This window comes from Salvelinus alpinus, chromosome 14 (genome assembly GCF_045679555.1).
Source record: "Salvelinus alpinus chromosome 14, SLU_Salpinus.1, whole genome shotgun sequence".
In the NCBI taxonomy this organism is placed as follows: Eukaryota; Metazoa; Chordata; class Actinopteri; order Salmoniformes; family Salmonidae; genus Salvelinus; species Salvelinus alpinus.
The window spans coordinates 34,802,149-34,827,988 of record NC_092099.1 but is presented as its reverse complement, the minus strand read 5'-3'; the positions used below and the strand labels follow the sequence as shown (position 1 = coordinate 34,827,988).

Genomic DNA, 25,840 nt, shown 5'->3' with positions numbered 1-25,840 from the left:
ATGTGTGTCAGTGCTGTGTGTGTCAGTGCCATCAAGCCCTCTAGTACACTGGACAATAGCCACCATTTGCATTGATGACGGCTTTGCACACTCTTGTCATTGGTCTGATGAGTGTTATTTCATAGTTTTGATGTCTTCACTATTATTCTACAATGTAGAAAATAGTAAAAATAAAGAAAAACCGTTGAATGAGTAGGTGTGTCCAAACTTTTGACTGGTACTGTAAATATTTCTATATTGGCAGTGAGGGTCCCTCCTATTGAAGATGGCTCCCAGTGTGTGTGGTGTGTCTCTGGCTGTGGTGGTGGTGGTGTTAGTGACCCTGGTGTCTCCTGGTGGTGCCTGCCCTCGGCCCTGCTCCTGCTACCAGCCCACTGAACTACACTGCACCTTCAGGTCCCTGCTCACCATACCACAGCTTCTACCGCAACATACACTACACATCAACCTAGGGTAAGGCTTGCGCAAAAACACACACACACACACACACACACACACACACACACACACACACACACACACACACACACACACACACACACACACACACACACACACACACACACACACACACACACACACACACACACACACACACACACGCATTCCTTTGGCTGATGCTGTTTCTCTCTGGTATTTGAAAGGTTCAACAGTATCAGCAGGATCCCAGACAGCTCATTGGCTGGTCTGAGGAGGCTGGAGCTGCTGATGCTTCATGGGAATGACATCCGTGAGATTCCTGACCGAGTGTTCCAAGATCTGTCCTCCCTTCAGGTACTGAGGCTTATAGAGTTGACATGGAGAGGAGAGGGGTCGATTGAGCTAATGATTGGATGCAAATGTCCATAGTTCTATTGAGCTTAGACACAGCCTGCTATTGTGTTTTTGTGTTCCTTTGACTCACATTGATGCATATGTATTGTTGTTTATAACTGGAAGGGTTTATACCATGTATTTTCAATGATCATTCATTCATTGCTCCATCCATTTCTTTCCCCCAGGTCCTGAAGCTAAGTTATAACAAGCTGAGGGAGATCTCAGCAGAGAGCTTCTCAGGCCTGTCCTCACTACTGCGCCTCCACCTGGATCACAACCAGCTGCAGTTCCTGCACCCCCAGGCCCTGCTCCGCCTCCCCAACCTCAGACTGATCCGACTGCAGGGGAACCGGCTCCACCAGCTGCACCCACAGGCCTTCTGCACTCTATCCCTACTGCAGACATTCTGCTACTCTACCCTCAGGTGGGTTTTCGTGTGCCTTAATTGTGCATTTATTAATCTATTCACTCTTAGTCTTAGGTCACACCTAACAGTAGTGCACTAGAGTAGTGCACTGTTTAGGGAATAGGGTGTCATTTGTGAATGGGCTATCCCCCTCCTCTCCCAAGGCATCTGGATGTGTCCAACAACAGTCTGACTATGCTGCCTAGAGACACACTGAGGACTGCCCCTCTTCTGGAGTCCCTGGCTCTGCAGGCCAACCCTTGGACCTGCGATTGCAGCATGGCTTGGATGCAGGCCTGGAGCATCTCTCACCCAGGTGCATATCACACTACACTAACCCCTAATCCTACACAGAGTCTTAGGGATGAAACATTCACAAATATACATCAGTCCCCGGTCATATCAGCCCGTGGGAAGATGCTTGAGGATGGGGGTGCTACAGACGTCTATATTGATACGCTACAGATGGCTATATCGGTCCGCTAATATAGGACTAGTTAAAGCAAGCTAGTATTTAAGTGTTTTTTAAATATATATATATACAGTTGAAGTTGGAAGTTTACATACACCTTAGCCAAATACATTAAATTCAGTTTTTCACAATTCCTGACATTTAATACTAGCAAAAATTCCCAGTCTTAGGTCAGTTAGGATCACCACTTGATTTTAAGAGAGAATGATTTATTTCAGCTTTTATTTCTTTCATCACATTCCCAGTGGGTCAGAAGTTTACATACACTCAATTAGTATATGGTAGCATTGCCTTTAAATTGTTTAACTTGGGTCAAACACTTCAGATAGCCTTCCACAAGCTTCCCACAATAAGTTGGGTGAATTTTGGCTCATTCCACCTGACAGAGCTGGTGTAACTGAGTCAGGTTTGTAGGCCTCCTTGCTCACACAAGCTGTTTCAGTTCTGCCCACAAATGTTCTATTGGATTGAGGTCAGGGCTTTGTGATGGCCACTCCAATACCTTGACTTTGTTGTCTTTAAGCCATTTTGCCACAACTTTGGAAGTGTGCTTGGGGTCATTGTCCATTTGGAAGACCCATTTGCGACCAAGCTTTAACTTCCTGACTGATGTCTTGAAATGTTGCTTCAATATTTCCACATCTTTTTCCTGCCTCATGATGCCATTTATTTTGTGAAATGCACCAGTCCCTCCTGCAGCAAAGCACCCCCACAACATGATTCTGCCACCCTCGTGCTTCACGGTTTGGATGGTGTTCTACGGCTTGCAAGCCTCCCCCTTTTTCCTCCAAACATAACAATGGTCATTATGGCCAAACAGTTCTATTTTTGTTTCATCAGACCAGAGGACATTTCTCCAAAAAGTACAATCTTTGTCCCGTGTGCAGTTGCAAACTGTAGTCTGGCTTTTTTATGGCAGTTTTGGAGCAGTGGCTTCTTCCTTGCTGAGCGGCCTTTCAGGTTGTGTCAATATAGGACTCGTTTTACTGTGGAAATAGATACTTTTGTATCTGTTTCCTCCAGCCTCTTCACAAGGTCCTTTGCTGCTGTTCTGGGATTGATTTGCACTTTTCTCACCAAAGTACCTTCATCTCTTGAGACAGAACGCGTCTCCTTCCTGAGCGGTATGACAGCTGCGTGGTCCCATGGTGTTTATACTTGGGTATTATTGTTTGTACAGATGAAGGTGGTACCTTCTGGCGTTTGGAAATTGCTCCCAAGGATGAACCAGATTTGTGGTTTCAAAAAAAAAAACAGGTCTTGGCTGATTTCTTTTGATTTTCCCATGATGTCAAGCAAAGAGGCACTGAGTTTGAAGGTAGGCCTTGAAATACACAGGTACACCTCCAATTGACTCGAATGATGTCAATTAGCCTATCAGAAGCTTCTAAAGCCATGACATCATTTTCTGGAATTTTCCAAGCCGTTTAAAGGCACAGTCAACTTAGTGTATGTAAACTTCTGACCCAATGGAATGGTGATACAGTGAATTATAAGTGAAATAATCTGTCTGTAAACAATTGTTGGAAAAATTACTTGTGTCATGCATAAAGTAGATGTCCTAACCGACTTGCCAAAACTATAGTTTGTTAATTAACAAGAAATTTGTGGAGTGGTTGAAAAACGAGTTTTAATGACTCCAACCTAAGTGTATGTAAACTTCCGACTTCAACTGTATATTTTTTTTATTACGATTTTTTAGTGGGTGCTGCAGCAACCTCAGCACCCCTACTTCCCACGTCTATGCCCCAAACCGATTCCAATGTAACAAATGTTGCTCAAATGACTTCATTCCACCTCCAAAAGCACAAGAAAGAGGATTTCAACACTCACCCTCTCAGATTGTTCTGAAAGCATTTTGGTTAGAAAGAGAAGAGTAGCATTCCTGAAGCATTATTTTGTTTAAATATAATTTGATCTCTGAGAAATTAAGGTAATTGCTTGCACCCACATTGGCAATTTTAATTGAAAGATTCATTTCAGAGGAGGCTGGTAAGATAAGCTATGGGAGGATGCGCTCATTGTAAGGGCTGGAATGGAATGAATGGAACGGTATCAAACGTATGGAAACCACTTGTTTAACTCCATTTCATTGTTCCATTCCAGACATTACTATGAGCCCATCATCCTATAACTCCTCCCACCATTCTCCTCTGATTCATATTCTCTTCAATAAATATAGAACCTAATCCCATCCTAACAACCAGTATACAGTATCAGTTCTCTATGTCTGACAAGTAGTATGGAGCTGCTGCTTGGAGTATTGCTTCTTCAACCTTGTATTCCCTGTGAATCTGGTGATGTTTTTTTCCCCTGTTCAAAGAAATTAGCCATTGAAGTCGCTTGTATTCTTTACCATAAATGAATGTGAAAGTACCTAGTTTTGCTCACTAAATGCTGCTGTTCCTGCTACGGCCACCACACCCTTTTATCCATTTCGCTGATTTATTAAATGGAACACCTACTTTTCTTTGCAACTTTGGGTAGAAAACCAATAGCTTTTGCTCATTATGAAAATAAATTGTGTGGTCAATTGTGTGGTCAAGCCAGTCCTCCATGAAAGTAATTCAGTTTGTCCTTCACTTAGCAACCTAATGCTTAAACCCAACTCTCCTCGAATAGTCCAAACAATGGCAGCTCTCTGAGAGGCCTTTCCATATGGTGCAATTCTCATGTGAAGACTTTTCCTACAAGCTCAAAACTTTGATGGAGAATTGGGCTAGTGATTAAAATGTTTTGACAGTCATAGGTTTTTTAATAAAATGAAAAGAAAACATCTCTATATGTAGTGTGATTAGTGAAATGTTCCATTAAACCCAACCTGATACCATTACCATTGCAAAACACTATACAGTGTGTGTTTGGGAATTTTACCATTGAAGACCATTAGAGACCATAATATTGAAACCATTAGAACTGCTGTAGCCTAATGGTTTCTTGTTCGCCAATCACCAGGAATGGTCTAACTAATCCAGACCTTTTTTAAGGAAATAAACCATACACAGAGGGGCCGTTTCCTGGACATAAGTTAAGTCTAAGAGAAGGACAAGCTTAATTGCTTTCATGGAGGACTGGTTTGAATTGTGAGGATGACCACACCATTTATTTTCATCATGAGCTTTTGGTTTTCTACCCAAAGTTGCAAAGAAAAGGTTGTGGTCGATTTAATTAACACAAGAGACCATCAAAATTGATTAAAGGGTATGGTGGCAGTAGCAGGAACAGCCTCATCTAGTGGGCTAATCTTTGGTACTTTCACACTAATTTATGGTATAGAATGCAAGCGATTTGGGTGATTTCTCTGAACAGGGGAAGAAAACATCACCAGATTCACAGGGAGTACATTATAAAGGTTGTAGAAGCAGTACTCCAAGCAACAGCGCCATACTACTTGTCAGACATAGAGAACTGATACTGTATAGTGGTTATTGGGGTGGGATTCCTCATGTCTTACTCATTGTTATGAAGAAATATGGTGGAAATATGATGTTAGTTACTATATTTATTGAAGATTATATGAATCATATCAATTAAAATGGCCAATTTGGGTACAATCAATTAGCTTGGTTTCTTTCTTTTTTTTATATAAAAAAAAGAAGATGTTTCAGGAATTCAGATCTTATCTGTTTCTAACTACATAAACGATTTCAGAACAATATCAGATGGTGGGTGTCATGGCTTGATAAAATCACATGGAATGACCCAACTGTGTCCTCTCCTTCAGTGTCAAACTAAGCATGTAATTATGTTGACAGTCATTGATCTACAAGTAATTTTCCATGCCGAAAAACCCCAGGCAATATCAGTAGCCTAGTCAAACTGCGTGCTGTGCGCAGCTATGTGCGCTGACCAATGAGAGGTAGGCCATGATCTGGCACAATTGCACGTCACCTTCAGCATTCAAATTTATGCAAAATGGCTTTTGCAATATTAGGCTTTATTAGTTGAGTAACAGCCAATGTAATTTGCTTGGTTATTTTTATTACATGTGCTATTGAAAATGGTCCAGGTTTAAAGTAGCCTAAGATACCGCCGGAGAAACACAACTCTCATCAGGCTATAGGTAGGCTACATGCTGATCGGGGTTTACATTCGATTTTATTTTGATTGTTCAGGTTCACCATCATCAAGTTTTGGTAGTTTTTTTAAACAATCAGTATATATGGTCATTATTAGATATACAAGGTAAAGTTGATAAATTCATAAAGAGGACAGCAATCACTTTTGCTACACATGTGATACCTGCGTTGCATGGTGGAAGCAGGAGAAGAAGAGAAGCTCAGTCAAAACTTCCAAACGATGAGTTGGGGGTGAAATCCAAAGTTGTGCCATATATTCATTGGCTATGTCATAGCACATTTTTAAGATAAATATTGATACATTACTAGCTCTAACATTTTAATCTGCAAAAATGACAAATTAATTAGTGGGTGATGGTGATTTCAGATCAAAAGTCGGGGGCTCAGCTCTGGGGCCTACATACACCACAGACATATACATCATTTGCACGCACACACACACACACGCACACACACACACACACACACACACACAGACACACACACACACCTGACCCCATATTCGGACCATACCCAATATGAACTATCACAAACTACTGATTCAGACGATACCCAGAAACCCCTCAAAGCGAAATGAGACCATACTTTCTGTGCCAGTGCTCTGCTCTGTGCTGTTGACATCATGGCATTACAGAATGCAGGCCAGACAGTCAGACACTAATATGAATTCCAGCAGCAGTTTTGGTGGTAACCTCATATACGGTGCATTCGGAAAGTATTCAGACCCCTTGACTTGTAACACATTTTGTTACGTTACAGCCTTAGTCCAAAATTGATTAAATCGTTTTTTTTCTTCTCATCAATCTACACACAATACCCCATAATGAAAAAGCAAAAACAGGTTTAGAATTTTTTGCAAATTTATAAATAAAATATAAACTGAAATATCACATTTACATAAGTATTCAGACCCTTTACTCAGTACTTTGTTGAAGCACCTGTGGCATCAATTACAGCCTGAATTCTTCTTGGGTATGATGCTACAAGCTTGGCACACCTGTATTTGGGGAGTTTCTCTCATTCTTCTCTGCAGATCCTCTCAAGCTCTGTCAGGTTGGATGGGGAGCGTCGCTGCACAGCTATTTTCAGGTCTCTCCAGAGATGTTTGATTGGGTTCAAGTCCGACCTCTAGCTGGGCCACTCAAGGACATTCAGAGACTTGTCCCGAAGCCACTCCTGCGTTGTCTTGGCTGTGTGCTTAGGGTCATTGTCCTGTTGGAAGGTGAACCTTCGCCCCAGTCTGAGGTCCTGAGCGCTCTGGAGCAGGTTTTCATCAAGGATCTCTCTGTACTTTGCTCTGTTCATCTTTCCCTCGATCCTGACTCATCTCCCAGTCCCTGCCGTTGAAAAACATCCCCACAGCATGATGCTGCCACCACTATTCTTCACCGTAGGGATGGTGCCAGGTTTCCTCCAGACGTGACGCTTGGCATTCAGGCCAAAGAGTTCAATCTTGGTTCCATCAGACCAGAGAATCTTGTTTCTTGTGGTCTGAGAGTCCTTTAGGGGGCTTTTGGCAAACTCCAAGCGGGCTGTCATGTGCGTTTTACTGAAGAGTGGCTTCCGTCTGGCCACTCTACCATAAAGGTCTGATTGGTGGAGTGCTGCAGAGATGGTTGTCCTTCTGGAAGGTCCTCCCATCTCCACAGAAGAACTCCGGAGCTCTGTCAGAGAGACCATCGGGTTCTTGGTCACCTCCCTGACCAAGGCCCTTCTCCCCCGATTGCTCAGTTTGGCCGGGCGGCCTGCTCTAGGAAGAGTCTTTTTGGTTCCAAACTTCTTCCATTTAAGAATGATGGAGGCCACTGTGTTCTTGCTGACCTTCAATGCTGCAGACATTTTTTGTTACCCTACCCAAGATCTGTCCCTCGACACAATCCTGTCTCGGAGCTCTACGGACAATTCCTTCGACCTCATGGCTTGGTTTTTGCTCTGACATGCACTGTCAACTGTGGGACCTTATATAGGCAGGTGTGTGCTTTTCCAAATCATGTCCAATCAATTGAATTTACCACAGGTGGACTCCAATCAAGTTGTAGAAACATCTCAAGGACGATCAATGGAAACAGGATGCACCTGAACTCAATTTTGAGTCTCATAGCAAAGGGTCTGAATACTTATGTAAAAAAGGTATTTTTGTTTTCTAAAAACCTGTTTTCACTTTGTCATGATGGGGTATTGTCTGTAGAATGATGAGGAAAAATACAATTTCATCCATTTTAGAATAAGTCTGTAACGTAACAAAATGTGGAAAAAGAGAAGGGGTCTGAATACTTTCTGAATGCACTGTATCTACAACAAAGACATGTCAGATAGAGAGAGAGTCAGAGCTGGAACAGAGAAATAAAGGATACACACCCACCCAGCCCATGCCCTGAGAACAACAGCTGCTGTACAATGTACATAGACATGGAATATTTGGTCACTTTAATAATGGAACACTGGTCACTTTGACAATGTTTACTGTTTTACTAATTTCATATGTACACTGTATTTTAGTCAATGCCATCCTATTTAACTAATGCTGTATATACAGTTGAAGTCAGAAGTTTACATTTACCTTAGCCAAGTACATTTAAACTCAGTTTTTCACAATTCCTGACATTTAATTCTAGAAAAGATTCCCTGTTTTAGGTCAGTTAGGATCACCACTTCATTTTAAGAATGTGAAATTTCAGAATAATAGTAGAGAATTATTTATTTCAGCGTTTATTTCTTTCATCACAATCCCAGTGGGTCAGAAGTTTACATACACTCAATTAGTATTTGGTAGCATTGCCTTTAAATTGTTTAACTTGGGTCAAACGTTTCGGGTAGCCTTCCTCAAGCTTCCCACAATAAGTTGGGTGAATTTTGGCCCATTCCTCCTGACAGAGCTGGTGTAACTGAGTCAGGTTTGTAGGCCTCCTTGCTAGCACACGCTTTTTCAGTTCTGCCCACACATTTTCCCTAGGATTGAGGTCAGGGTTTTGTGATGGCCACTCCAATACCTTGACTTTGTAGGACTCGTTTTACTGTGGATATAGATACTTTTGTACCTGTTTCCTCCAGCATCTTCACAGGGTCCTTTGCTGTTGTTTTAGGATTGATTTGTACTTTTCGCACCAAAGTACGTTCATCTCTAGGAGACAGAACGTGTCTCCTTCCTGAGCGGTATGACGGCTGCGTGGTCCCATGGTGTTTATACTTGGGTGCTATTGTTTGTACAGATGAAGGTGGTACCTTCAGGTGTTTGGCATTTGCTCCCAAGGATGAACCAGACTTGTGGCGGTCTCCAATTCTTTTCTGATGTCTTGGCTGATTTCTTTTGATTTTCCCATGATGTGAAGCGAAGAGGCACTTAGTTTGAAGGTAGGCCTTGAAATACATCCATGGGTACACCTCCAATTGACTCAAATTATGTCAATTAGCCTATCAGAAGCTTCTAAAGCCTAAAGACATCCTTTTCTGGAATTTTCCAAGCTGTTTAAAGGCACAGTCAAATTAGTGTATGGAAACTTCTGACCCACTGGAATTGTGATACAGTGAATTATAAGTGAAATAATCTGTCTGTAAACAATTGTTGGAAAAATGACTTGTGTCATGCACAAAGTAGATGTCCTAACCGACTTGCCAAAACTCTAGTTTGTTAACAAGAAATTTGTGGAGTGGTTTTAAAATGAGTTTAAATGACTCCAACCAGTGTATGTAAAATGTACCATATCAGAGCCCATGTATCTACATATGTGTAACGTATACGCAGGAAGCAGGTGCAGAAGGTGAGTTTAATAATCATGAGAATAATGCAAAACAGGAGAAGCGTACTGAATGTAACCAATACTCCCTGATTACAGAGGCTACTGAGGACTATATGAAGGGAAAGTAATCAGGGTGGTGATGAAGTCCAGGTGTGCGTAACGATGGGGAGCAGGTGTGCGCAATGTGGGTTGCCAGGACCGGTGGTTAGTAGACTGGTGATGTCGAGCGCCAGAGGGAGGGAGCAGGAGTAGGCTGACAATACATATTGAATCTTCATGAAAGGGAAAGATGCACATCCCTACCTACCAGTGGCGGTTGGTGCCGTTTAAGATGAGGAAGGTCAACAAAAAATGTATTCATGAGCATGGCCTTATTTCTATTACAGCATATTGGATGACTGTCATTCATATTCCATTCACCGAGTTCAATGTAACAGCGATAGGTTTAGGCTACTACATGACACTCAAATTTTCCCTTTACCCATCATGAGGTTGGTACAACTTAGCCTATGACTGAAAGTTTACAACATAGCACACAGTGACACATGGACAGACAGTGACATATTCAATACCGCCTTGCACACTCTTGCCTGCATCTAGCTGATCTAGGTTGAAATCATTAGAGTCCAACAGTTGCAAACGAGAGTTTCTATTGGACAAATTCAGGTATGTTTATCCCCGTTTCGTTCCGTTTGCTTCAGTTTAAGAAAGGTTTTTCAACAGAATCGGTGGAATGTCCTTTTTCTATTGTGTTATTGACTGTATGTCTGTTTGTCCAATGTGTAACGCTGTGCTGTTGTTTTTGTCGCGCTGCTTTGCTTTATCTTGGCCAGGTCGCAGTTGGTCTACCTAGTTAAATAAAGGTGAAATAAAAAATAAAATAAAAAAAGGAATACACCCCTGATCACGTGTAAACACAGTTCACTTTCATAGCATTCTCGTTGTATTCCTTCTCGCATCTATACGCTCTCCTCCTCTCACCCTTTCCCTTTGCTTGTGGACTTCAATGCACAACACATCAGCTATATGTGACCAGGTGAAAAAATCTTTCCAAGCCAAACCACATCATAACCGCTACACACAGCTTACATCGTTGTCCCCATATTGCCTATAGAAACGCCATAGTCAAAATAGCTAATAGACCTAATGCATTAGTAAACATGCTACAATCATGCAGTAACGTTACAGTTTACAGTCAGTAAGCAGTTTAGCACTTACACCGGCGGGCCCCAGTGGCAATAAATTAGTAAAACCAAAAGCTTACCTTGACTTGGAAGAGTTCCAGTGTTGTGTTCGATAATCATAGCCAGCTAGCTAACATAGCATCCTTCTGTTTGAGTAGGGTGTTGGAGTAGTCTAAACTAGCTAGCTGCATTTGCAGCTAAGTAAGTGAAACAAAGTAATAAAAAAAACAAAATCTCTATCTCTCTCTTGCTTCTCCTTAATTTTGGAATAAATTAATTTGTCTTTATCAACTATTGTCTTTGTCTCTCTTTGAGTCAACTACTCACCACTTTTTATGCACTGCAAGGCTAGCTAGCTGTAGCTTATGCTTTCAGTACTAGATTAATTCTCTGATCCTTTGATTGGATGGACAACATGTCAGTTCATGCTGCAAGAGTTCTGATAGGTTGGAGGATGTCCTCTGGAAGTTGTCATAATTACAGTGTAAGTCTATGGAAAGGGGTGAGAACCATGAGCCTCCTAGGTTTTGTATTGAAGTCAATGTACCCAGAGGAGGATGGAAGCTAGCTGTCCTCTGCCTACACCATGGTTCTACCCTAGAGAGTGCTGTTGAGGCTACTGTAGACCTTCATTGCAAAACAGTGTGTTTTAATCAATTATTTGGTGACGTGAATATATTGAGTATAGTTTTATCTAAAACTGATAACTTTTTAAATGTTTTACAATTTTATTAACTGTTATGTGTCAAGCAACCAGATATCAACCAGATATCCGGCAGCTTTTTCCTTGCGTACCATAACTTCAAAATCAGTAGTTAAAGCGTTAACTCAATTTATTTCAACATTTGGGATTCCAAAAACCATCCAGTCAGATCAGGGGTCTAACTTTACCTCCCATTTATTTGCTCAGGTTCTCAAACAGCTTAAAATCAAACACAACAAGTCTACTGCGTTCCATGCCCAGAGCCAGGGAGCTTTGGAACGTTTTCATCAAACATTAAAATCTTTGCTTCGTGCATACTGTACAGAACTGTCTGCAGATTGGGAGGGGGGGTTACCTTGGGTGTTACTAGCTGCTCGTGAAGTAGTGCAGGAAAGCACAGGGTTTAGCCCAAATGACTTAGTGTTTGGTCATAAGGTGCGTGGACCTTTAGCAGTGTTGCAGGATGGTTGTTTGCCTGAGGAACCACCTCGGAATCTTATTGACTATGTAAATGGTTTTAGGTTGAAGTTGTATAGGGCTGGTGAACTAGCGAAAGAGAAACTAAAATGTTCTCAACGGAAAATGAAACTGAAATATGACGGACAGGCTGAGCTGCGTGAGTTTAGTCCCGGTGATCGTGTACTTGCTCTTCTGCCTCTTGTAAGTTCACCTTTTCAGGCAAAATACTGTGGTCCTTTCACTGTGTTGCGTAAAGTGTCAGATTTGAACTATCTTATTGAAACCCCTAGTCATAGGAAGTCCTCTAAATTATGCCATGTGAACTTGTTAAAATCTTATCACTCCCGTGATCTAAGCACAGTTGAAGGCACTCCAGCGGTGAGGTCAGCGTTAACTGCTGCTCCAGTCACTGCATCTTATGGCTTTAATTTGGTGGGGGGGGGAGAAGAGGAGGAAGTTAAAGTTTCGGATGAGGTCTTACAAGGTCGGTTGAAAAACTCCCAGACTTTGCAAAACCTTGGGGTTTTGGTAGACCATTTAGACTCTGAGAAACGTGATGAATTGGTAGCTCTTATTAGAAACTACCCTGTTTTGTTTTCTGACACTCCATCACCATAATATCATTGCTGATGCTCTGTCCCGTGCTTCTTTAACCTAGCTTGTACCTTTTCTCTGTTGACCCCTACGGGCTGTCTGTGCCTCTTTCCTCTTAAATTGCTCCCCAGGTACCAGGGCTGCCGAGTTTGAGGGGCGGACAGTCGGCTGGGGGACACGGGGCTACTGCTAGGAGCCGGGATTGTTTTTTTTTGTTTATTTGTTTTGGGGAAATTTGAATTATTTTGAATATGTTGGAGGAAGTTGGGTTGAGGGTGGGACCCTCATTTTAAGGAGGGGGGTGTCACGGCTCCTCCTCTGCAGTGCAGGGGGCGGTTCCTCCTGCAGGCAGAGGAGGGTCGTGAGTGATTGGAGCCACCTGGGCTCAGGGTATAAAACTGTCACTAATCACTTCTCTCTCTCTCTCTCTGCTCCTCCAGGTATGCTCATGATTTGTTTGTTCCTTTGTAGTTTTGCATAGTTTTCACTCAGTCATGTTCACACACATGACTGAGTTCACACATTCACGCATCCATGCACTTTACATACACCTTACATCATGATACTCATCATGATTCCTTTTTCTTAGTTTAAGTTAATAGTTTGTTTATAATAAAGAACACTTTTAAATTGGCCTATACCTGTTGTTCGTGTCCCCTCATTTTTGTCACAGGCTATGAGCCGGCTTGTGACAATATTTATGGTCCTCCTCTTCTTCCTCTGAGGAGCCTCCACTGCTACCTACAGAGTCTCAATCAGAAACAATGGAATTGGGATGCTTATTTGGGTGAGGAAATACTGATTCTTCTCTTCTCTCTTAGGGGTGTTGAAATGTCCAGGGCCGCAGTGCCCGGTCTGTGCCTCACCCAAACACATGAAGGGTCGTGGCCTTTTGCAGCAGAAAGACCTATCCTGCACCTCGCCTGTCATCTCCACCAATCCCAGAACCTCATCTCAGGAGGATGGCGAAGTTCAACCAATAGAAACCTTTAGAGAGGCTTTAGGCAACGCCTCCCTGGGGATGTCCGACCAACAGGGGAATGCCGTTGATCTGAAGTGTAACATCACACACTCCTCACAGACTCCTGACATTACCCCACCATACCTTTCCTCCTCCTCCATCCCCCTCTCCCTCTCCCTCTCCCTGGACTGTGGGGTGGATGGGCACGGCTATGAGAGGCTGTGGAGGCTGCTGGCCTACTACAGTGAGACGCCTGTCAGGCTTCAAAGAGAAATAATGTTGAGTAAAGCCCCAAGACTTGCCTACAGGTATGAAAATACAGAAATACACAAGACACATTCCTGTGTTATTTTCCTCTTTACCTGTACAATTTTGTTGTAACCCCAAAACATAGATCAAATCGGTCCTTTCTTGTCCTTCAGGTACAGACAGACAGCAGAGAAGGAGGGCTACTACCATACAGGGGTCAGGGCCAGTATTCAAGCCCAGCCTGCCTGGTTACTGCAGCCCCATGTCAGTCTAGAGCTCAACAGAGCTCAGTCCAGCACCCACATGGTTAAACTGACCCTGTACACCCTGGTGTCTGCCCCCCCAGACCCCCCATCCCCACACTCCTGGGTCCTCATCCAGACCAACCACACCCACACAGCTTTTACTGCAGCTGCAGAGAGACAGATCCACCTGCCCTGCCCTGTCCTCAGCTCTATTGGAGACCTAAGCTCTGGAGACCACAGGCTCCAATGGGTTTTCCCAGATGGTTCAACAGTCTCCTCTCCCTACCGCAGCTCAGATGGTAGGGTCCGGGTGTCTGGCCAGGGGCTGGTCTTGCAGAGAGTGGATCACTCTGATGCTGGACTGTACTATTGCGTGGCCCGGGCGGGGGGAGATGTTGACGTTCTTCCCCTCCGTCTGGCGGTGGTAGAATCATCCAATCCTCCCCCAGGGGAGGAGCTAGGCCCTGCTGTGACTGGATTGGTTGGAGACCCTGTCAATCTGCCGTGCGAGGCCTCTGGTACACCGAGGGTTGAGGTGAATTGGGTTCTTCCTGGCGGGAGAGTGATAGGGAGTAGGAACGAGGGGAGGAGAAAGGATGAGTCAGGGATGAATGTCTTGGCCAACGGTACCCTGTCTCTTCCCATCCCTGCGCTGGGAGATGCAGGCCTGTACCGGTGTGTAGCGGTAAACCAGTACGGTGCTGACTCTCTCTCCACCAGACTGACGCTCACCCCGCGTCCTTCTGACACCTCATCACGTATGAGATATCCCATGAGGCCACAATCTGCGGCGGGGGTGTCCAATAGGGTACGAGCCCCTCTACGGGGTGAGGAGATTGAAGAGGGGGGCTCAGGAGATGATGAGGGAGAGAACATACTGCCCACCAGGGCAGGTTACAACAGGACATGGCGTCCCCCCATCAGATCCCACATGGTGAGGGTGGAGGGAAGCAGACCACCCCAAAAGGGCAAGAAGCCCTTGAGGAGAGGCTTCCCTGTGGAGCAGAGGAGGAACAGGTTGGAGGGACGGCGGAACTTTAACCTGGCCAAGCACAAAATAGACCCTCAGAAATGGGCCGACCTGCTGACTAAGATACGTGAAAGGACTGCCCCAAAAATCACAGACTCCTTGTATGTACCACCCCCAACAAGAGCACATACTACCACCTCAGCCCCAACTGAAGCACAGACAACCACCTCAACCCCAATTGAAGCACAGACAACCACCTCAAACCCAACTAGAGCACAGTCAACCAGAATACAGACAGATAGCAGACATATAGAAAGCAATCACACAACCAGAACAAATCCAGGCAGCACACAGCCAGAAAGTACACAGCCAGACAGCAGACATACAACCAGAAGAAAGCCAGGCAGCACACAGCCAAGTAGCACACAGCCAGAAAGTACACAGCCAGACAGCAGACATACAACCAGAAGAAAGCCAGGCAGCACACAGCCAGAAAGTACACAGCCAGACAGCAGACATACAACCAGAAGAAAGCCAGGCAGCACACAGCCAGAAAGTACACAGCCAGACAGCAGACATACAACCAGAAGAAAGCCAGGCAGCACACAGCCAGAAAGTACACAGCCAGACAGCAGACATACAACCAGAAGAAAGCCAGGCAGCACACAGCCAGAAAGTACACAGCCAGACAGCAGACATACAACCAGAAGAAAGCCAGGCAGCACACAGCCAGAAAGTACACAGCCAGACAGCAGACATACAACCAGAAGAAAGCCAGGCAGCACACAGCCAAGTAGCACACAGCCAGACAGAATACAGACAGAGAGAATACAGACAACTAAAACACAGACAACCAGAATACATACAGACACCACATTACCAAACAGCACACCAGAGGTAAGTGTGGGAAGAAACTCTGATCAACGTCTTGTATTGGACTCAGAGGCTGATACCTCAAAGAGTTCTTCCATAAATGTCCCCAGTCTACAGGAAGAGCGGTTAAACGCCATCCATACATCACTAATCCCAGATCTGCTAACAAAGGATAGAGTGACCCCAGAGACACCAAACACTTCAGATCAGACCAATAACTTCCCCCAGAACCCTCAGTCAAACACAGACACAGACACAGAGACAGAAACAGAGACAGAGGGTTCTCTTAAAAGCACAAAGCCAACCTCCAATGTCAATTACACTAGCACAGAGGAAAGGAGACAGAGTGTTATCCCTGTAAGGACTACAGGTGAGGGGGAGAGGACTGGAACAACAAACTCTGGAAAGGTAATGTTCTCCAACTCTGTTCCGTCGCGACCCAGAAGCCCCTGGAATGCCAGCAATAGGCCTGGCCAGAGGAGACGCATCAACAGACTCAGAGGACGACCCATGCCCCGCCAAAGCGCCCCAGGTCCAACCTCCCCTCTCCAGAATACCCTAAGTCCCACTACCACCAGAGCAGCACTTACAAAGCCCAGGAAACAGACAGCACCTGCTACAACCATTACTATAAGCACTACTACTACTACTACTACTACTACTACTACTACTCCATCCTTAACTAGGATCACTGCTCCATCAAGCACATCTGTCTCCCCCCCTGCCTCCCTTCCTGCCTCGCCCCCTTCGCCCCAGACATACACAGACAGGGTGACTCACTTAACAAACACTGCTGCTCGGCTCCCTGACAGGTCCCAAACGACTATCACACACACACGCACAGACACTAGCACACACACAGGCAAACATACACCCACAGTCACTCACAGTCACACAGAAAAACTGAGTTATGCTATAACAGAGGGTCAGGTCGGGGCCACTCCAAAAGAGCAGGATCCATCTGTCTTCAACCAACACAACCCAGAGGATATCAAAGCTACTACCCCTCGGTCTGGAACCACACCAGGTGGAACAACACCTACTGGTACTGAGAAAGAACCCAGTGAGATGGAATCCAGTGAGATAGAACCACTCTACCCAGAAACTAAGGAAGAACCCAGTGAGATAGGACCACCAGCCACTGATGAAGAAGAACCCAGTGAGATAGAACCACCAGCAACTGAAAAAGAACGCAGTGAGATAGAACCACTCTACCCAGAAACTGAGGAAGAACTCAGTGAGATAGAGCCACCAACAACTGATGAAGAACCCAGTGAGATAGAACCACTTTACTCAATCACTGAAGAAGAACCCAATAACATAGAACCAGTCTATCTAGCATCTGATGAACCAGAGGAGAGACAGCCAGAGTCAGAAATAGACAGCTCTTTTTCATCTACAAAACAACTACTGCCCCCAACTACAGCTAATACAGCAGCTATCACTGCTTCAGCCATCACCCCCTCTACAGTCATCACCTTTATTAGAAGAACTACCACTATAACTATACCTACAACAACAACCACTATACCTACAACTACTACCACTATACCTACAACTACTACCACTATACCTACAACTACTACCACTATACCTACAACTACTACCACTATACCTACAACTACTACCACTATACCTACAACTACTACCACTATACCTACAACTACTACCACAATACCTACAACTACTACCACTATACCTACAACTACTACCACAATACCTACAACTACTACCACTATACCTACAACTATTACTACTATACCTACAACTACTACCACTATACCTACAACTACTACCACTATACCTACAACTACTACCACTATACCTACAACTACTACCACTATACCTACAACTACTACCACTATACCTACAACTACTACCACTATACCTACAACTATTACTACTATACCTACAACTACTGTTTCTACAACTACCACTACTATTCCTACAACTACTATTTCTACAAATACTATTCCCACTACTACTACCACTCTTACTAGTACAATAGTCTGGAGGAACCCAGGAGTAAACTCCATCCCAGACTCACATGGTAGTCGCTACCGCCCCCCATCTTACCCCACCTACTCACAACACTCCAGCAGCCGGCACCCCTATGTCATCACTAGGCCTGACCCAGTAAGGACTCCACTTCAAACTCCACCCCCTATAAAACACGCTATAAAAAACACACCCTCTCTACCACACCCTATCAAGCCCAAACTTTTTCTCCCAGACATTTTAGAGACCCCTTCCTCTGCAGTCCCCACCACCAGAGCTCTCTCCAGCTCCCCAAAGACCTCCACACCCACCACAGACAGTCAGGCTGGACTCAGGCTGGAGTCCACCCTTCCTCATTCCCCTCCCGCGTCTCCAGCCCATAGTGTGACTGCCCAACACCCCCCTCAGACCTCCGTCTTGCGTGTCCAGCCCCGTATCGCTCCCCCTCACATGCGCCCCATGTCTGTCCCAGCTGAGATTGATGCCCTCCTGCCCTGCGAGGCCATTGGACAGCCTCCTCCAACAATCACCTGGACCAAGGTCTCCACAGGTACGCTACACACACTACTCTCAGTTATACACACAATACATGCTACTGCCACTCACATATACACAACATGTACTTTGTCATACCCACACGTTACTCAATACATTCACTATTGCCACACTTACACACAATACGCCACTCAATATGTATTTCTGTCTGTCCCAGGAGCTGTGATGTCACTGGACTACAAGGCAGAGCGTTTCCAGGTCCTACCCAACGGAACCTTTCTCATCCGAAGCGTGCAGGTCCAGGACCAGGGGACATATATCTGCAGCGCACAGAACTCTGTGGGCCTGGACCGTGCCATGGTGACCCTGGAGGTCTGGTCCCGCCCACCCCGCATTCAGCTACCCAACCACAGAGATGCAACGGTGCACCAGGGGGGTGAGGTGAGGTTAGAGTGTCGGGCTCAGGGGGTGCCGGTTCCTCTGCTATCCTGGGTGCTACCTGACCGCTCCGTCCTAACCCCCGAACCTAACCCCAACCCTGCCATTGGCACTCACCCCCGGGTGTCTATATTCCCTAATGGTACTCTGCGTATCTTGGTGGCCGGCCCAGCAGACAGAGGACTGTATCGCTGTGTGGCCTCCAACCTAGCAGGGGCTGGCAGTCTGTCAGTCCGACTCCATGTGTCCTCTCTTCCTCCAGCCATCCAGGAGCCCAGAGAGGAGAGGGTAACCCGGCCCGCTGGTTTGCCTCTCTACGCCCAATGCTCTGCCCGGGGAGCTCCCGCTCCCTCCATCCGCTGGAGGACCCCTGACGGCACCTTTCTGTTCCCCTCTCAATTCCTCAACGGGAACCTGTTTGTCCTCCCCAATGCCACCTTGCTGATACGCAAGCTAGCCACTAAGGACTCTGGGAGCTACGAGTGCCTGGCGACTAATGCGGTGGGCGGGGATAAGAGGACGGTGAGGGTGGAGGTGACTGGAGATGGAGGAGGAGAAGTTGTCTCCATGGAGAAAATGACCTTCTCTTCCATTAACAGTACATTTGATCTTCCCCCCTCCTCCCCCGTCCTTAACCCTCCCCTCCCACCCTCCTCCCCCCTCAGTAAGGCTAGGATCCTCTCCACCTCTCCATCCAGTTCTATAGTCATATATGGTGAATCTCTGCTCCTTTACTGTTCAGCAACCGGCAACCCAGAGCCTAGAGTGGTCTGGAGGGTACCTGGCAAGAAACTAGTGGATGCTCGCTACAGGTGCTTGTTTGTCCTTATTGATTACCAATCTTTTTAATCGAGTCCAGGACCGCCCCCTTATAGTAGAATGCACAAGGTGCAATTTTGAAATGTGGTTGTGCATTAGGAGTTTTTCTCTTATTATGTCAGTCACTGACAGTCACTCAATTAGCTCATGTCAGCTAAATATTTGTAGATTGGTAAGTTAGTCTAGCCTGATATCTAAACTTGTAGTTTACATAGTTGAATTACCAACCGTGGCCCCCATTGATTTTTTTAGTCACTCTCACCCAGATATAATATAAAAAACTGCAAACATTTATGTCCGCCCTATAGCAAAATGTGTATAATTGCAGGAAATTAGCTGTAAAACAGAAACATTTTCTCTACGCCTCATGGGAAAAATGTGTATAATTGCATGAAGTTAGTTAAAAAATTGCTAAATCTTCTCTCCACCTCATGGCAAAATGTGTAGAATTGCAGCAAACTTGTTTTAAAACTGCAATATTTTCTCCCACACATGCCCCAGGGCAAAATGTGTGGAATTGCAGGAAATGAACTCCAAAACTTCTCTCCGCTGTTAAAAGGCTAGGGCCATCTCTGACTGCATGTGTGGGTATGGATGTGGGTACGCAGACTCGCGAGCCACTGCAGTCCCTCATGAGGAGTTCAGTTTTTTGTGGCCCCCACCCCCATCAAAGTTGCCCATTCCTGGTCTAGTTTGTACAAAACATTAGGAACACCTTCCTAATATTGAGTTGCACACCCTTTTGCCCTCAGAACAGCCTCAATTCCAATGCTTCCCACAGTTGTGTCAAGTTGGCTGGATGTCCTTTGGGTGGTGGAACATTTGGGAAACTGTTGAGTGTGAAAAAAACAGCAGCGTTGCAGTACTTGACACACTCAAACCGGTGCGCATGGCACCTACTACCATACCCTGTTCAAAGGCACTTAAATCTGTTCTTGCCTATTCACACTCTGAATGGCAAACATACACAATGCATGTCTCAAGGCTTAAAATCCTTCTTTAACCTGTCTCCTCCCCTTCATCTACACTAGATTTAACAAGTGACATCAATAAGGGATCATAGTTTTCACCTGGATTCACCTGGTCAGTCTATAACCAAGTTTCCATCGACAGTTTTTATGCAAGTAAAGTTATCTAAAAACAAAATCACGACAGCTGTGATGGAAAGGAAGGTTCGGTGTAATTGTATAAATGCAGACAGATAATTTGTTTGTTCGACATGGTGGGATCTTTTTGTGTCTGTAAAATTAATTGTGCAGGAAATGGCGGTAGAATAACCATCATATTGAGGTAAATTTGGAGTCATGCAATGATATGGTGTGAGGTCCTCCCACTACGACTCTGGAAACCATGCAGTTTATTAGGCTACAGATAAAATAACTTATGAACTTCACAGGGTGGTAAAATTGCACGGTGATTATGACGCTCCTTTCCAATAAATATCGAGGTTCTTATTCCGGTGACAAGATGATCGATCCTTGACTGCCATTTGACAAATAAAAATATTCTTGCTCTTATCCATAATAATCTCATCATGTAGACTAGCCAACCCACACAGCCTACCCACACTGTAACTGCGAACTGTTGGCTGGAGCCCATGTGATGAGACCAGAGTTGACACATTTGCTATTTAAGGCAACAGTTTTTGTGACAAAGAGTTGAAAATGCGATGGAAACACATTGAACTTTAGATGTTGATTTGGTACATGAAAACTTTCTATCCGCAACAAGTCCATTTGGTGGAAACATGCCACTGGTGGGAAAATTTACATATTTTCTTAGTGCAGATTCTAGAATAATCGCATGAAAATCTGTTGCCGTGACGGAAGGAAACCTAGCTACTGTCATGGAAAGAGCAGTTGTTCCTAATGTTTTGTCCACTCAGTGTCTGTGTCTTGTGCTTATCTAACCTTATCCTCTCTGTGTTGTATTTCCAGTTTTGACAAGAGGATGAAGGTGCACAGTAATGGAACGCTGTATATCCAGTCCGTGACGGAGAAAGACGGGGGGGACTATTTATGTGTCGCGCGAAATAAGATGGCTGACGACTTCCGCTTCCTCCAGGTCACCGTGGCAACAAAGCCTGCTAAGATTGAGCCAAAGCAGCCATCATATCAGAAAGTGGTATTGTACGGAGCAGCTCTAAAGGTAGACTGTCTGGCGACCGGCCAGCCCGACCCCGCGGTAAGATGGAGCCTCCCGGATGGAACCTCAGTGAAAAGTGTCCTGTTGCAGGTGGAAGAGAGAGGGAGGCGCAGCCGGCGACTGGTGGTTTTTGACAATGGAACACTGTTCCTCCCCTCGGTGGGGATGGGGGAGGAGGGGGAGTATGTCTGCCACGCTGAGAACCATGGGGGGAGGGACACTATGAGTGTGATGGTCAAAGTCCTCGCCTCACCTCCCTCCTTCCCCAGTACCAAATATGAGGTCATCAAGGTGCAACAAGGGGGCGTAGTGGCTCTGAACTGTGGGGCTAAAGGAGAGCCTGTCCCTACGATCACATGGCTCTCTCCAATGAATCGTGTCCTCCCAGTGGAAGGATCAGGTCCGGTTGTGGTGCAGCAAGACGGGTCCTTGGTGATCCAGGGGGCTAGAGGGGCTGACGGAGGAAACTACACCTGCCGAGCCAGCAATGTTGCTGGGGAGAGGAGCAAGGTGATGGGGGTGGAGGTGATGGTGACACCACCCAGCTTCACACTCAATGGGGCTGGGGGTGGGATCAATTGGGCAGACAGACAGATAGCTGTTGTTAGTGGTAGTGGACTGAGTGCTGTGATCTCCATCAGCCAGTCTGCAGGGAGGGATCATAGGGTCAGTGCAGGTAATTGTGTCAGTAATAATGGAGACAGTAAAGTAGGGGACCAAAGGGTCTCAGCAGTTAGAGGCCAGACAGTTCTTCTGCCATGTCCATCCCAGGGCTTCCCTCTCCCCCGCCTGGCCTGGTTGCTGCCCGGTAATGGGGTTCTCCCGGTGCCCTACTATGGCAGCAGACTCACCGTGCACCGCAATGGAACCCTGGAGCTGAGGGGGGTGAGGGCAAGCGACTCTGGCATGCTGGTGTGTGTCAATCGTGGCGAGAGGGGTGAGGCTCGGATAATGGTACACCTGGAGGTCTCAGACACAAAGGACACACCTCACTCCAGAGGCCCAGTGACCACCGAGAAACCTTGCCCAGTAGGCCCAGTTAGTACAGAGCAACCTCGCCCAGTAGGCCCAGTTAGCACAGAACAACCTCGTCCAGTAGTCCCAGTCAGCAGAGAGAAACTTCGCTCAGGAGGCCCAGACAGAGAGGAGACACCTCACCCCAGAGGCCCAGTGACCACAGATAAATCTCGCCAGGAGACACCTCGCCCTACAGGCCTAGTCACCAATGAGAAATCTCACTTAGGAGGCCCAGTCAGCACAGAGAACCCTCTGCCAGGAGTCCCAGTCCAAGGGGACACACCTCACCCAAGAGCCCCAGTGCCAGAGGCAGGGAGGAGTGTTGTCCTGGAAAGGAAGCCTGTGGTCACCAGCATATCAGGCTCTCTGGTCAGCATCATCAACGGAGACAATCTACAGCTACCCTGCCCCCAGACAGACAGCCCCAGTCAGGGCTCCAGCCAGACAGAGTCTCTGACCTGGAAGTTGCCCAGCGGGGTGGTCGTGTCTCGAGGCCAGACGGCAGGGACGGGTCGGTACTCAGTCCTGGATGACGGGACTCTGACGGTGCAGCAGGTATCTGTGTTTGACAGGGGGACCTACTCCTGCCGATCCACCAATCAGGACACGTTGTCTATCCTGACAGTTCCAGTGATTGTCATCGCCTACCCCCCTCGCATCACCAACGGACCCCCTCCCCTCACCTACACCCGTCCTGGTGTTGCCGTTCGGCTAACCTGCTACGTCATAGCAACCCCCAGAGCGACCATCACCTGGGAGATGCCGGACCAATCCCAGCTCAGGGTCACAGGTCAGGCCCGTCTCTATGGCAACCGGTACCTGAGTCCCCATGGTTCCCTGGTGATCCAGAACCCGACCATCAGAGACACAGGGTTCTACCGTTGTTCTGCACGGAACGTCATCGGAACTGACACCAAGGCATCTTATCTACATGTGATCTAACAGAACACACACACATCATTTTTGCCCAAAGAAACTGCAAAGTTGAGTGCAGAAAATACTGTTCAACTAAAGACCGAGGTGTTGATTAAAGATTGTAAATAGAGATAAAAACAAACACATGCATCTTACAGCCAGAGTGTGTTAAAGATGTACAAGAAATCAGCAGCTGAGAAGCACCAGCATCCATCATCAATAAATAAGTGTCAACACAAACTATACCAGGCTTTAAGAACATCAGCTCTCAAAACACACGTCATGCAATAGAACACATTCAGCTCTGTATCACAACCTGTATGTTTATGTCAACCTTTACCTCCTTAATATCTTAAAGCTGCCCTATTTATCTTGTTTTATAGTTGTGTACTGTTGAGCAGAGAAAATGTTTGATAGTGGTCACAGAACTGCTCCAGTGATAGTTCTGTGGAGCCTCAGGAGTCTGCAGCTCTCTGTGTCTGCAGCTCTCTGTGTCTGCAGCTCTCTGTGTCTGCAGCTCTCTGTGTCTGCAGCTCTCTGTGTCTGCAGCTCTCCGACTCTGCAACCTCGACCACTCTTCCAGTCATAGGCTGTACATACGTCCCAGATCATGTCAAATAAACACAACAGTTACCAAGTCTTTGAAGATGGTATTTGTAGTAATTACATATGTTTCATATAGAGTAACATAGATTTTTGTGTGGCTCCAGTGTTACATCAAGTATGTGTAATATCCATGTGAAAGCTGATATCATTCATGTTTTTATAAACACTCCTTTGATGTTTTCATTTAGTTTAAATTATTTGTCTGTAAAGACTGTGATGTAAAGTTGTTATGTTGTGCCTCTTGTCATAAAGAGAGAGATGTACTGTATATCTCATCTCTCAATAGCCTTTTTAAATTATGCTTTATTTTCAACTGCTTTATTTGATAAATAAAAGAGAAAAGGAATTCAGTCTGCTCATCAAAACGTGGTTGGGACAGAAACTGTGTTTGTTTGTTGAACATCAGGCTATGTATCCCATGACCCTCAGCAGAAAAAAACAGGAAATGGGTCTTAAGGACAGATAAGTCGTGCTTATGACAACATCACACTAACACTTCCCGGGGAGTCCATTTTCCAAAACAGTTGCTTCCTCCATTACTGTCTTATTAGACAGGTATCAACTCCATTACTCTCTTATTAGACATGTATCAACTCCATGACTCTCTTATTAGACATGTATTAATTAAATTACTCTATTATTAGAAATGTATTAATTCCATTACTCTCTTATTAGACGGGTATCAACTCCATTACTCTCTTAACAGACATATATCAACTCCATTACTGTAATGGTTTTCTTCCTGGGATGAAGGAGAGGACCAAAACGCAGCGCGGCTAGTGTTCAACATGATTTAATAAAGAATATATTAGAACACTACAAACAACAAAACAAGAAATGTGAAAACCGAAACAGTCCTATCTGGTGCAGAACACAAAGACAGAAGACAACCACCCACAATCCCCAACACAAAACAAGCCACCTATATATGATTCTCAATCAGGGACAACGATTGACAGCTGCCTCTGATTGAGAACCATATTAGGCTGAACACAGAAACAGACAAACTAGACACACAACATAGAATGCCCACCCAGCTCACGTCCTGACCAACACTAAAACAAGCAACACACATACGAACTAAGGTCAGGACGTGACAATGACTCTCTTATTTGACATGTATTAATTCAATGACTCTCTTATTAGACAGGTATCAAGTCCATGACTCTCTTATTAGACATGTATTAATTAAAGTACTCTCTTATTAGACATGCATCAACTCCATTACTCTCTTATTAGACAGGTATCAACTCCATTACTCTCTTATTAGACATGTATCAACTCCATTAATCTCTTATTAGACATGTATCAACTCCATTACTCTCTTATTAGACATGTATTAATTCAATGACTCTCTTATTAGACAGGTATCAACTCCATTACTCTCTTATTAGACATGCATCAACTCCATTACTCTCTTATTAGACATGTATTAATTCAATGACTCTCTTATTAGACAGGTATCAACTCCATTACTCTCTGAACAGACATATATCAACTCCATTACTCTCTTATTATACATTTATCAACTCCATGACTCTCTTATTTGACATGTATTAATTCAATGACTCTCTTATTAGACAGGTATCAAGTCCATGACTCTCTTATTAGACATGTATTAATTCAATGACTCTCTTATTAGACAGGTATCAAGTCCAT

General features: G+C 45.1%; 1 protein-coding gene across 1 annotated transcript; it reads left to right on the top strand.

Annotated features, from left to right (window-relative positions):
• The first annotated feature begins 255 nt into the window (after positions 1-255).
• On the top strand, positions 256-24,531 carry LOC139538833 (matrix-remodeling-associated protein 5-like). The gene is made up of 8 exons (XM_071341316.1): positions 256-453; positions 645-774; positions 1,002-1,240; positions 1,387-1,538; positions 13,272-13,719; positions 13,834-18,296; positions 18,459-19,491; positions 21,436-24,531. Exons 1-8 carry the CDS (start codon positions 266-268, stop codon positions 23,600-23,602), a joined length of 8,820 nt encoding a protein of 2,939 aa, XP_071197417.1. The 5' UTR covers positions 256-265; the 3' UTR covers positions 23,603-24,531.
• Positions 24,532-25,840: the final 1,309 nt, after the last annotated feature.